Below are 12,500 nucleotides of genomic sequence, written 5' to 3'. Positions count from 1 at the left end.
ATCGCATCGGACGCGGGACCTCAGCAACACCGTACCAGCACCCACTTCCGTTCCGTTTCCGTTCGATCGCAATCGAACGTAAACAAATCGAAACTCGACACGTCGCATGGCGAATATAATGAATTTGCTAATATCCCTCTCGGCCACCTTCGGCGCACCCTTGGGGTTATAATTTATGCAAAGTAAAATCCGATACCCCGGCGACGCGCTTGGACGAACGGCGTGCGAACGGGGCGCTTCTGCTATGTAGCAATGCGGATGCCCGAGGATCAAAGTTGAGCGCAGAATACTAATGGCCACGGGACGGGGCGGGGACGGGTTGATACAGCTGTGTACCAACAGCACCAGCAGCATCGCGTCGCGAAGGTCTTCTCTTCATGCGAACCCAAAAACCGACGTCGAAAGCGCTCGTTCGACAGCTCGACTGAGGTCAGCAAAATTCCTTTCTTCCGATCCCGTGCAAGCGTCCAGCCAAGCGAGCGACGAGCTCGAGAGCTGTGGTAAACAAGGGGGGGGGGGCCTTCAACTTGACCCGTCAGCAGAGCAAAGAGTACGAGCTGAGAGATTAGGAGGGTGATATCGCTGGAAGGATGTGGTGCCTGTGGACGTCCCCCAGCACCACACCACACCATCCCATGGCTGTAAAGTAGGACAACCTAAGACGACATTAGGCGCCTCCTGCTCCTCTTCGTGGTGGAGGAGCACGCGTGAGAGAGAGAGAAACACAGAGAGAAGTAGCGGATTTTATCAAATCTCGTAACTCGTCGCACCCAGACGCAGTATTGCGGATACCTTCCTCCCCTTTACCTTATCAGTGATCCAAGAAAGACTTTCCGTATCCTCGGCTTGCATCATTTTTGATTTGCTACTGGACTGCCGCAGGTGCTGCTGCTGCTGTTGTTGCTGTTGTTGCTGCTGTTAGTCGCCGTGCTTACGGTTCGCCCTTGGGCTACCGTTCACTCTACTAAAGTGGTGCTGGCTCCCACTACCATCCGCGAGTGGCTCGCGTGGCCTCCTTTGACACCGAGATTCGGTTATAGAATCACAGCCGAGGCCTGCTGCGTTGCCTTGGCGCTAACGCACGGAACCCGCGGAACACACGATCGCACGCACTGTGCACTAGGATGGGATGGTTGTGTGGTTCAATGTAAATGCCGCGCGTTACACGAACACCCCCCGCCGAACACGGTGGCGCTCGGTCTGGTTGCGATTAGGTAGGTGGGCAAACGTAAACACACCATACAGCTCACCACACACACATACACACACACGCACGTAATGTGTCGTACCGTGACCTTGGCTGGTTCTCCACCGAGAGGCTCGCGCTGCGCCTTTTCCTACTGGCCTGCCTTCTCTTCTTCTTCGATGTAAACGTGCTACGCGGAGAGCACGAGCACGAGTTTCACGAGAGAGGCAGAGAGCGTAGGAGCGAGCACTTTAAACGTGGGTTGATGATCGGGGTTGTGGGCGCGCGCGCGCGCGATGTGGGGGAAGGGGGTCAATATTTCTACTACGCAACAGTTTCAGCGGAAATCCTTCACATTACTTCCGGTCGACACGACATCCAGATCCAGTGGCGGGCATCTCGCGGGCACGACACTCGCGATCAACCAGTCCGATGATCCGTGTCCGTCGTCCCGCTGCGGTTCGCTGTTGTGGTCCCGCAATAGCAGTTGGTAAACAAAGAACGCAGCACGAATAAAATGGGTTGGTTGCCTCTTCCTCCTGTTTCTGGGCACCTGGAGAAAAGTGGGGGAGCTGATGAAACACAGTAGCACTTGAAATGTCAAGGCTACGCACTCTCTATCAACCGAAGTCAGTTTCACGTTTTCTTTTCTTTACCCGGAGCCGATTGTTGGCGCGAGATAAGATCCGCGAATCGAGCCCCTATCGTTGCTCGAAGTGGGCTACGGGTCCGGAGGTGGGGCCCTCAACGACGAAAACAACACGTTCCGCGGCCGCGGCCGCTGAAGACGATGATGATTTCTCTTTGTTTCGGTTTTGCGGGGGGCACTTCACCTTTTCCAAGGCTCCGGCTACTCCGGGAGGGAGACGACACAGATTCTCACACGCACCACACGGAGGCCAGCGCAGCCGTTGATGATAATATGATTCGTCGTCCTCGGTACTGAATCATCCGCCAGTTGGCCACCACCGTACTCACACCTCTCGGCACAAGGGCAAATTGTATTTTTCTCCGAACGCGGTGCGCGGCTACTTTTCGCGAGAGCGCGAGTGGAAAAAGTAAAAGGCGGCCCCTCCGCGGTTTGACAGTTGGGCTCGATTGTTGACATCACAGTAGTGCAGATGAAAATCCGGATGTTTCCGTTGCATTGAGAGGGAATTCCGGTTCTGTTTCCGAGTGGAAAGGCAACAGAAAATAATCTTGGTGGTAATGTGCAGATTTTGCTTCGCAAAAGCCAACCGACCGTTGTTTTTTACAGTTCAACTCTACAACCCATGGGCCGTAAACACACGCAATCTTTCTATCTCTTTTTCGCGTACGGTTTTTGTTATGAATCGCGCGGCCCATGGAACGTAAACAATAACGCCCGGGGTCACACACACCATTGGACACTTTCACTTTCGCGAAAATCATTCGCAACCGGAAGACATCTTTTGGGGGGTTGATAATATTTTGGGGGCCCACAAAAAACATCTCCAAATCAGCTACACCAACGAGACCGTTTTCTGCCTGTTCTGTCGCTACTTCCGTTGCCTCGAAGCCGCAAGATGAGTGCCTGCCGCGTAAGAACGCCGGTAAGTATGCGCAGAGTGTCCTCCCAAAAAAGTTTCATTAAAATATGCTAATGATCTGCACACATTTCGCCAGCACAAGATACGATCGATGATCAAAGTGACCGGCCTTGGGGCGGCCGTATTCAGTGCGTACAGTTTGTGCCGGGGCGATGAAAAGTTCTACAACAACGTGTTCATGCCGGTGGTGCGCTTGATTCCACCGGAAACGGCCCACGATCTGGCGGTACTGGCGGTCAAGTGGAAACTCTTCCGACCACCGACGGTCGACACGGAACGGCTACGCACTCAGCTCCTGGGCATGACTTTCGCTAATCCGATCGGAATTGCGGCTGGATTCGATAAGCACGGTGAAGCGGTACCGGGCCTGCACCGGATAGGGTTCGGTTTCGTGGAGATCGGTTCGGTAACACCGGAACCACAACCGGGCAACCCACGGCCCCGAATCTTCCGGCTCAACGAAGACAAAGCCATCGTAAACCGGTACGGGTTCAACAGTGAAGGACACGACGTGGTCTACGACCGTTTACGGGAAACACAAGAGCAGCAGGCGATCGACGCCGGTAACCGAGCCGTGCTGGGGATCAATCTGGGCAAAAACAAACTCTCCCAGAATGCGGTGCAGGATTACGTGCAGGGCATTCGGCGGTTCGGTGCGTTGGCCGACTATCTGGTCATTAACGTGAGCAGCCCCAACACGCCCGGCCTGAGGACGATGCAGAGCAAGAACACACTCCAGACGCTGCTAGCGGAGGTGCTGAAGGCACGCGATAGTCTACCGGCGAGTGACCGACGACCGGTACTGCTCAAACTGGCCCCAGACCTGTCGGATGAGGATCTCAAGGAAATTGTCGATGTGGTGCAGATGAAGGCGTGTGCCGTTGATGGGTTGATCGTGTCCAACACGACGATCGATCGGCCACCGTCGCTGAAGAGCGTTAATGCGGGCCAGCTCGGTGGATTGAGTGGACCACCGTTAAAGCAACGATCGACGTTGATGATCGCGAAGGTCTACAAGCTGACCGGTGGGAAGATTCCCATCATCGGTGTCGGTGGCATTTTTACGGGTGAAGATGCATTTGAGAAGATTGAGGCCGGTGCTAGCGCGGTGCAGCTGTACACCTCGTTCATCTTCCACGGGCCACCGGTGGTGAACAAAATTAAACGTGAGCTGGACCGGCTCCTAGAGCAGAACGGTTACGCAAACGTGCAGGAGGCCGTTGGTAAAGGTGTAGATCGATTTATACAGTGAACTCCCCGTGCCGGGGATGGGCTTTTAAAGTGTCGAAATATATATTGTACATAGTTGCGAAATGCTACCTCATTTCAAGTGGTTTTTGTTTTCCTAATTTCTTTTTTTAATTTTCAATTTACTGAGAACGCAATCGAAGCATGCGATTCAACCCTACTGCGGATGAGATGTCGCGCTATCTCTGTCTTTCAGCCGTTATCCCTATTCCAACGCTCGCCATCTCGCTCTCACCTGGGCAGCTGTCAAAGTCGACAAAATTTTCCACCGACGTGCGCGACTGATTTTTCCTTCGCCAATAATTTGCTCAAAATAAAAGCAAAAGGCCCAAAAGTGCGTCAGCGAATCGAATGGTGGCTACCTTACGGATGCCTACTTTGGTGTAAGGCAAACAGTTAATACATATCAACGCCGGATTGAGAAGCGAGAGCCCCACGCAGAAACTGCAGTACGGCTCTTCCTCCCTCTGCACCATCATCATCCGACGCTGTGACGACGGCGGCGGAGGCCGCGACGAGCAGCCAAGCGACGATGTCGTTGTTCCGGAAACCCAAAAAACCAATCCAGCGACGCGTTTTCAGTGGCTACGACGATGAGGACGAAGAGAACGCCGGCAGCACGATGGTGGTGGCCAAGGATGCTGCTGCAAAGCACCACGGCAACGGCACCACATCCCTTCACACCGAGCAACCAACAACCGCCACCACAGAACCGCTGAGCACGGTGGCTCAGACCGGGACGGCAGGAACCACCGTCCCTGCGGAACGCAAACGGAAAGAACATCGTTCTTCTGCTAGCGTCGGCGGCGGCGGTGGTGGCAGTGGTGGTGGTGGTGGTGCTAGTGGCGGTGCTACGGACCGTAGTGATAGCAAAGCGGGCTCCACAAGGACGAGCACCACATCCGGAACGTCGAAAGCGAACTCGCTGACGACGACCGCCACGAAACACTCTTTACTTAGTTTCGATGACGAAGGTAACCAAACATCTACTATCTCTCCCAATCCGATCCCCTCGTTCTTTCGCTCTTAGTTTCAACAGATCCAAGCAGGCCCGAATCAAGTAACCGAAAGTTGAGAAGAAACCGAATAAGAAGATTAAGAAGAGAAGAAAAGAAGAAGATGATCGAAGAAGAAGAAGAAGCATCGTTGTTGCATCTAGTGTGCTGTGCGCGTTGTTGTTGTAGTTGATGGTCCTTCTGCAAGGACGATGGCTCTTACCGCCGGTAGCAGCAGGCAATTCACGATCGGAACCACGATTGAAAGTTAACGCTCCACATTAACTCTGGCCAGTTCGTTTGGTGAAGAAAAATTGAAAAAAGATATCTCAAAAAGGCTTCTCCACTTTCTCGCGAAGTGATCGAAATCAATCAGAAGCTGCTGCTGCTGCTGCTGCTGCTACTGCAACGGTGCAAAGATACCGTTGCACACGATAACGACCCCCTTTGGAGACGAAGTCGGATCGCACGCGTCACTGGAGCAGGATTCCATCGCGTGCACGTTTGTTGAACACGATTAATGGCACACACACTTTCCGTTTCCTTCTTTCTTTTTCATGTTTTCTTTGTTTGTGGCGAATCGATGGCCGTCGTCAACACAGAGGAGGGCGAAGTGTTCCAAGTGAAGAAGTCCTCCCACAGCAAGAAGGTGATGAAGTCGCTCGACAAGGAGCGACGCCGGAAGCGTCACCTCGAGAAGAGCAACGGAACAACCACAACAACAGCAGCAGCAGGAGCATCAGCATCAGGAACAAACTCGTCGTCATCATCAGCAGCAACGATCAATGCCACTACCACTAGTGCGCTGGATGGTCCGGGAAACGGCCCACGGAACCGATTTTCTTCTTCCTCTCCTCCCTCCTCGTCCTTGTCGTCGCACGACAAGGGCAGTAATGATAAGATAAAAAGAGAAAAGTGTGACCATTCTAGCTCTAATATCCAAACAGAAATACGCACAGACGACTTTGTGGTAAGGTTATTATTATTCAATTTTCTAATTCCTCCCCAAAAATCTCCTTTACTTTTCTTAGTTTTTAGTTACTTACTGCTCTTAACTTTCTCTCGGGAGAGTTTGAATTATATTGGGAAATCGAAAGCGAAAAAGAAGCGCTTCGGTAAAGCATTTCCCAATCGGCCCTAAATGAAGAAGAGGGGGACGGTGGAACCAGACGAATGAAAACGGATTCACTTTGAAGAGAAAGATAGGGAGGGAGAGGGATAAAGTGGGGCTACAGCGGCTGCTTTCGCTTTCTTTTCTGATACTCCGATCCAAATGACGCTTTTAAAGCCAGAGTGATCGGTTACGATCGATCGATCCTACGTGATCCGATCTCGGCCTGGTCTGTTCTTGCTCCTACTGTTCTACTTTTATTGAAAACGCTGGTAGTAATCGAGTTTCCTTGGGATTGTCTATTAAACAACGAATCATACCGGATCCTAGAGAGCTAAAAGAGTACACGGGAAGACCAGCATCGAGACCTGCGTGTGTGTCCTTTGTAAATTCTTGAAAAAAAAAAAAGAACTTGCAATATCCTGCCCCATGCACAACATCATCCTTTCCCAGATTCGACACTTCGCATCGAATAACACGGATTCCTCGACTTTTGCACTCAACCTTTTGTCACACCCTCGCGTCACAAGGGTCTCTAACGTGCGAAGATAGCTCAAGACAGCGCACCTTGCTTGATACGGCCCTAACGCTCGCTTTTTTTTCGTTTGTTTTGCTTCTCTCACAAATCGCACACGCTCTGTTAAAAACGATGCTACGTGCGATGGTTGCAGCTGGTGGTCAAGAAATCGGATCCCGAGAATTTAATACTGAATGGCCGAGCGGCACTGTGCGCCGGTCGGGATGATATGTCCTCGGAAGATGAAGACACGCACGACGATGAGTCGAATGGACGTAGCCAGAGCAAGCAGCAGCAACCGCACCATCGGTTCTCGAAGCCACAGGACAACTTTAAGATGTGCCTCGAAAACGGTGTCATCCCGGATGCGGCCATGATTCACGCGGCCCGCAAACGACGCCAGAAGGCACGGGAACAAGGTAATGCTCGATCGATCGACCGTTCCTCTTGGTGGACCGTTTATTAACGCGGTGGATTCCTTTTTTTTTTGCTATTGTTTTTTGGCCACCTGCACAGGTGAATTCATTCCAGTCGAGGAACCGAAGGAAGACAAAAGCAAGAAGCGAACGGTACAGGAGGACGGCGATGGCGATGGGTCGGATGAGGATGACGATCGGATCGATATGTCGGCCATAACCGGTGCCAAAGAGCGCGAGGAGCGGCGCGAGCAGTTCAACGCCATCCAGCGTGAAGGTAAGTTGCGTGATAATTTGTACATAAACTCTCTATTCTGAAGCTACCTTCTGCCTACCTCCCGCCAGATTCCGATGCGGAAGATTCGGACATCGAAACCAAGGAGTGGGAAAATCAGCAGATCCGCAAGGGTGTCACCGGGGCGCAGCTAGTGTCCGCCCAGCAGGAATCCATAATCTCGCAGTACTTAATGCAAAGCAGTGGCCGACCGGCCAGTGGCAATGGTCACTTTAGCCAAACCTTTCACAACAATTCCAACCGGCGCGATCGTGGTGCCACCTCTGGCGATGACGAAGATGGCACACTGGCCGGTCTGCGGGCACTGACGACGGCGGAACTGCTCGAGCAAGCGTACGCTACGACGAGCGTCGGATTGGCGAAACGATTGGGACAAAGCAAACCAAGAAGCACCATCGGCGGCAATGTGGCCCAACTGTCCGCACCGTCAAAGGGAGGAGGCATGACAGGCGAATCGAAACCAACTGGTGGTCCCCGGATGCCGCAGCAAATCCTGACGCAGCTAACCGAACGCCATCGTGCCACGGTCGAGCTACACCAGAAGCACGAGGACGATATCGAACACATCACGAAGGAGATCAAACTGCTGCAGATGGATCATCTGTCGTGCGAACAGCGAGCCCCGGTGGCGGCGGCCAAGTATCGCTTCTACCAGGAGTTCCGCTGCTACGTGACCGATCTGGTCGAGTGTTTGAACGAGAAGGTACCGCTCGTGGCGGCACTCGAGCAACGGACGCTTCAGCTGATGGGCCGCCATTCGGCCATGCTGATCGAACGACGCCGGCAGGATGTACGGGATCAAGCGAAGGAGATGGCCGATGCATGCAGTAAGTTGATTCTGCCCATCGCCCCTGTCAGCAGTCTAATAATAACACCGTTCCATCGTTCCAGAAACCACGGCCAAACGTTTACCGGACGATCCGGAGCGGATCCGTCGGGCGGCGGAACGTGAGGGACGCCGGACACGGAGGCGACGGGATCGGGAAAAGAATGAAACCTCCGACAGCCACTACGACGGTATGTCGAGCGATGATGAGATACCGGACATGGAGGCTGCCCGTTATCGGGCCGCATTACAATCGGCCGAGCTGGAGGCTCGTGATATCTTCTCCGACGCCGCTGAAGCGTACGGTGAGATCGAGGGTATTCTCGGGAAGTTCGAGCACTGGCGGGATCATGATATGCCCGCGTACCGGGATGCCTACGTTAGTTTGTGTCTACCGAAAATCGTTGGACCGCTGATCCGGTTACAGCACATCACCTGGAATCCGCTGGTTCCGGCGTTGGACTCCAGTGCTGGTGGGGGCGGCGGTGGCGGTAGTGGCGCTGTGTCCGACTTCGAACATGAAGAGTGGTTCCGTGCGGTTACCCTGTACGGCTGTCGATCGGACAGTGCTAGTGAAGCCGATCTGACCGATGATCCCGACGTACGGCTGCTGCCAACGATCGTCGAGAAGATCTTCCTGCCCAAGCTGACGGCCCTGTGCGAACAGTACTGGGATCCGCTGTCGACAACACAAACGCTCCGCTTGGTGCGCCTACTGAAGCGCCTCGTTCGGGATTATCCGTCGCTCCGTCTCACCTGCAAACCACTGCGCGCCCTTTTCCAGACGATACTGGACAAGCTGAAGCAGTCCGTTGACAACGATGTCTTCATTCCGATCTTCCCCAAACAGTAAGTTGCTCGTTGGATTGGCGATCGTTTCCCTTTTTAAACATCTAACTCCGTCGTTCCCTTCTTCTTTCCCTTCCAGAGCCCAGGAAGCCAAATCGTCCTTCTTCCAGCGTCAGTTCTGCAGCGGATTGAAGCTGTTCCGTAACATCACCAGCTGGCAGGGTATACTGGCCGACGGTGCGCTCAAGGAGCTCGCCATCGGTTCGCTGCTGAATCGCTACCTGCTGAACGGTATGCGCGTCTGCACGGCACCGGACGCCATCGGGAAGGCGTCCACCATCGTCTATACGTTGCCGCGCGTCTGGCTTACGGCCGGTTCACCGGTCGTGCAGAGCATGGACCAGTTCGTGACCATGCTACGACACCTGGAATCTCAGCTCGAACCGGCGGCAGCGATGAATGGGTAAGAAGGAGCGGTCGCGGTCACGTGACCATTGAACCGGAGGATCTTTGATTCCTAATCTTCATCGGGAACGTCTATCTCTTTCTCCTCCCCATCCATAGGGAACTGATCGAGCAAATACGAAAGATATTGAGCAGCTTGCACGTACTGTCGGCGTAGAGTGTGTGACTGCGCCGAAACACTCCCCGACCCTCCCTCTCCAGATCCCGTTTTCGACATTTTTCCAGCGTTTTTAATGAATCGTCGTTTGTATGCCAATGTAATAAAAAAAATCCCTTCGCGCGAGCAATAAATGCATAAAGAAGCATTTTGGAGCAACATCAATTCTGATCGCATCCGCGATCGATCGTTAGAATGTCCGAATTTCCCTGCCCGCTACTCCTCCTCCTCCTCCTCCTCCGGGCCGGGACACTCTCGCAGAAATGCTGGTTGTTGATTGTTTCTAATTGGCTCCTCGCACACGCGCAGGGGCACGATCGATGATGTCATCGATCGGCGTTCGAGGCGCCAGCGAGCAAGAAGTTTCAAGGTCTTCTTACTGCCGATGCCGTAGTGTCCTTAACGCGTCGGCGTGGAAGGAATGCAACGTTCTAAAAATAGATCACCGGACCACACCAGTGGCATCTTCGAGTCTTCGGTCTTATCCTCTTTTTGGGCTTCTTGGGCAAATCAAATTCTCGATGATTGATATTGACGATTGGCGTAGCCTTCTACGATGCCGATTCATGGGCGGTCGCCGATCACAGTAGGCCGCTCGATCAACTGTGAACTCTCCCCTCTGGAATGCGTGCCAGGAGTGTGATATATTTCTGAAGCATGGCGTCCTTATCGGTCATCACTGTAGGCGGCTGGGAGCCGAAGTTCCGAATTCCAGGAGGATATACGATGGCTGCCGATGCCTTATCAGTGACCATGTGGCTTCGTAGCAGCATTCGCCGAACCGAGGACGCGCGATCAGTAGCGATCGGTCCGGCGGTCGAACAAGATCACCCCAGCCTATAGTGTTCCTTTCCTTCCGACTTTAACGCCGTCGGTGGTGGCCTCTGATCGTCGGCAGAGGATCAATCACAAGGAATAGTGCGCGCACGGGCGGGGTGGTAGTGCACCGATTGATCGGTTAAGTGATTCCGAGAGCCGATTGTGGAGTGCAAGCGATCGTTGACAATTTAAATTGATAAACCCTGCCGCACAGGCCGGCCGCTTCCGTCGTGTGGGTTCGTCGAGCCGATCAGATCGGATCGAGAGCATAATAAAATCGTGCCGAGCGATGTATGATCGTCAGTGAGACCGCGACCGTCCGGCTGTGCAGTTCGTGATCTTCCTGGTCCCGGGAAATGGGCAGCGCGACCATCTTTTATCCGTGCAATCAGTGATCAGGGAGTTGTGCGATTGTAAAGTGAACCAACGGGTCGTACGTTAAAGTACCACCATTCAGTGTTAAGTATTTCAGACGGTGCATAATATTCAATTGGTGCTTTGGTGTGACAGTGTTTTGGTAGCTAGGGAGAGAAGCATCTCTGCCTGTTCTGAAGTGAAGCGACGACAAGTGTTGTGTAAAGTGCTCCAAGTATCCAAGAAGTGCTACTCTTCCACCGAAAATTCTCGGTACGCCAACATGGCGCACGGAGACCGACGGTTTCCGGTGATCGTGTCCGGTTAGTTTGGTGCCCACTTCTATCTATTTCGTTTCGTTTCGTGTACTTCTTCTTCTTTCCTTCGTTTGTCCGGTCTCCTTCTTCCGGAGTTGCCTCTGGTTGGCGAGATAACCCGGGGCCGAAGCGCCGACTCCCGCGACACAACTACAGTTCCAGAAGTCACGTTTCAAGTGCAGAGCAGAACCATTCCCAAATGGTTTCGGCTTATCGGTGGTCCAAGATCGCCTGCCCGCCTGAGAACAAAGGCTAACGGCGGCGGCGGCGGCGGCGGCGCCCACGAATTCGTGGAAGTGCACTTTCTGCACCACAACATCTGCCTCGTCTGCGCAGATTTTTTCTGAGTTGATAAAGAATTCGCGGGATGTCGAAGAGGGCCGCGCCCGTGCTGGTTGTCCTCTGATCCACGATTAGTCTTTCCAGCACGCTGCTCATGACCTTATGGTAGCTTAATTGATGGCAGTCTGGCTAATGATGACAGCGAGAAAGAGAAGCACAGAGATCCCACTGGACACCAAGAGATAAGCCTGCCCTCGCAGCCGATGCCGATCGAGGGAAAAGGACAGCCAAGCGGCATGTCGAGTCGAGAATGGAATGCGTTAGCACGCGTTTCATTATCACACTGGCTCCTGATCCCTCTTCACGGGGGGTACATCCGATGGAATCCCGTCCATTTCCGACGATGCGTCACCGAAGTTCGGTGGGTGGGCTTATCTTGCAGCAGCTACAGCTGTTCAGTCACTGCACAGGATAAGGATTGCCGTGACGTTATGTTATTGTGGGTCGATCGTGACGGTGTACTTAGGGAGGGCAAGGGCCATGACCTGATGCCATACGAATCTGGTGCTACTCTGGTTAATACGGGATCTCCGCTATGCTTTGCGTCGTTGCAGTACTGCTGTGCACTCTGCTGGCCACTGATCGACGATGCGAAGCGTTCGATATGTTTCCACTGAACCACGACATACGATATCGGCTGGAGACGGATGTGACACTCGTGCCCGACGTGCACGCCACCGACAACTACATCTGGTACCTGAACGGGTACCTAAGAGTCCACCGTTACGACGCGAAGAATCTGGCCGCCGCGGTAAGTTACTACCTGCATGGTGTCCGCTGCTGTTGTTTCTCAATTTTTCTAGATTATGTTTTCAGGCTTAGAGAAGAAACAGGTTATTGTGTTTCCTTTACATATTACCCACCATCACTGTTACGTTGAATATTCTATGAGCTTCTTTCTTTGTTCAACAAAATGGCGAATCGCTTTGAACAATCCACGATATTTTTGTCAACTCGTTAACCCTGGCACCTTGTGGCACAATTCCGATGCTACTAATCCAACATTCTTTCAGCAAAAGGTTGCTAAGAATGAAAGCGTTGCTAAGCTATCCCACATCTATTGCTACGTCACTGTTTATTGCCTTTGCGATG

The 12,500-nt window shown here is 53.0% G+C and overlaps 4 protein-coding genes across 10 annotated transcripts in view; 3 read left to right on the top strand and 1 right to left on the bottom strand.

The window, feature by feature from the left end:
- The window catches only part of LOC126569089 (zinc finger FYVE domain-containing protein 1-like), a 7,703-nt gene extending 5,440 nt beyond the window's left edge, over positions 1–2,263 (bottom strand). For 2 of the 5 annotated variants that reach the window (XM_050225912.1, XM_050225913.1), the window contains exon 1: positions 808–2,263. In XM_050225912.1, the coding sequence (XP_050081869.1) occupies positions 808–855 (48 nt within the window). In that variant the 5' untranslated portion in view covers positions 856–2,263. The remainder of the gene's footprint in view (positions 1–807) is intronic. The other 3 variants (XM_050225908.1, XM_050225911.1, XM_050225909.1) reach the window with 3 other exon arrangements.
- A 201-nt stretch (positions 2,264–2,464) lies between these two features.
- Positions 2,465–4,087, top strand: LOC126581600 (dihydroorotate dehydrogenase (quinone), mitochondrial). Its single transcript, XM_050245383.1, has 2 exons — positions 2,465–2,760; positions 2,834–4,087. The coding sequence occupies exons 1-2, from the start codon at positions 2,734–2,736 to the stop codon at positions 4,007–4,009; spliced, it is 1,203 nt and encodes a 400-aa protein (XP_050101340.1). The 5' UTR covers positions 2,465–2,733; the 3' UTR covers positions 4,010–4,087.
- Positions 4,088–4,267: 180 nt separating this feature from the next.
- Positions 4,268–9,724, top strand: LOC126569345 (intron Large complex component GCFC2). Of its 3 annotated transcripts, XM_050226365.1 has the most exons (8): positions 4,268–4,979; positions 5,603–5,970; positions 6,783–7,047; positions 7,145–7,321; positions 7,390–8,166; positions 8,231–9,014; positions 9,094–9,417; positions 9,519–9,724. In XM_050226365.1, exons 1-8 carry the CDS (start codon positions 4,538–4,540, stop codon positions 9,574–9,576), a joined length of 3,195 nt encoding a protein of 1,064 aa, XP_050082322.1. In that variant the 5' UTR covers positions 4,268–4,537; the 3' UTR covers positions 9,577–9,724. The 3 variants fall into 3 exon arrangements, with proteins under 3 accessions (XP_050082322.1, XP_050082325.1, XP_050082324.1); XM_050226367.1 differs by lacking the exon at positions 4,268–4,979 and having other exon boundaries at positions 5,842–5,975; XM_050226368.1 differs by lacking the exons at positions 7,145–7,321; positions 7,390–8,166; positions 8,231–9,014; positions 9,094–9,417; positions 9,519–9,724 and having other exon boundaries at positions 5,603–5,975; positions 6,783–7,043.
- Positions 9,725–10,467: 743 nt separating this feature from the next.
- Positions 10,468–12,500, top strand: part of LOC126570542 (uncharacterized) — a 9,945-nt gene continuing 7,912 nt past the window's right edge. The window contains exons 1-2 of the mRNA XM_050228372.1: positions 10,468–11,072; positions 11,963–12,159. Coding sequence (XP_050084329.1) covers positions 11,033–11,072; positions 11,963–12,159 — 237 coding nt within the window. The 5' untranslated portion in view covers positions 10,468–11,032. The remainder of the gene's footprint in view (positions 11,073–11,962; positions 12,160–12,500) is intronic.

Source organism: Anopheles aquasalis, chromosome 2, assembly GCF_943734665.1.
Source record: "Anopheles aquasalis chromosome 2, idAnoAquaMG_Q_19, whole genome shotgun sequence".
NCBI classification, from domain to species: domain Eukaryota; kingdom Metazoa; phylum Arthropoda; class Insecta; order Diptera; family Culicidae; genus Anopheles; species Anopheles aquasalis.
This window is presented reverse-complemented; position numbering and strand designations above follow the sequence as displayed.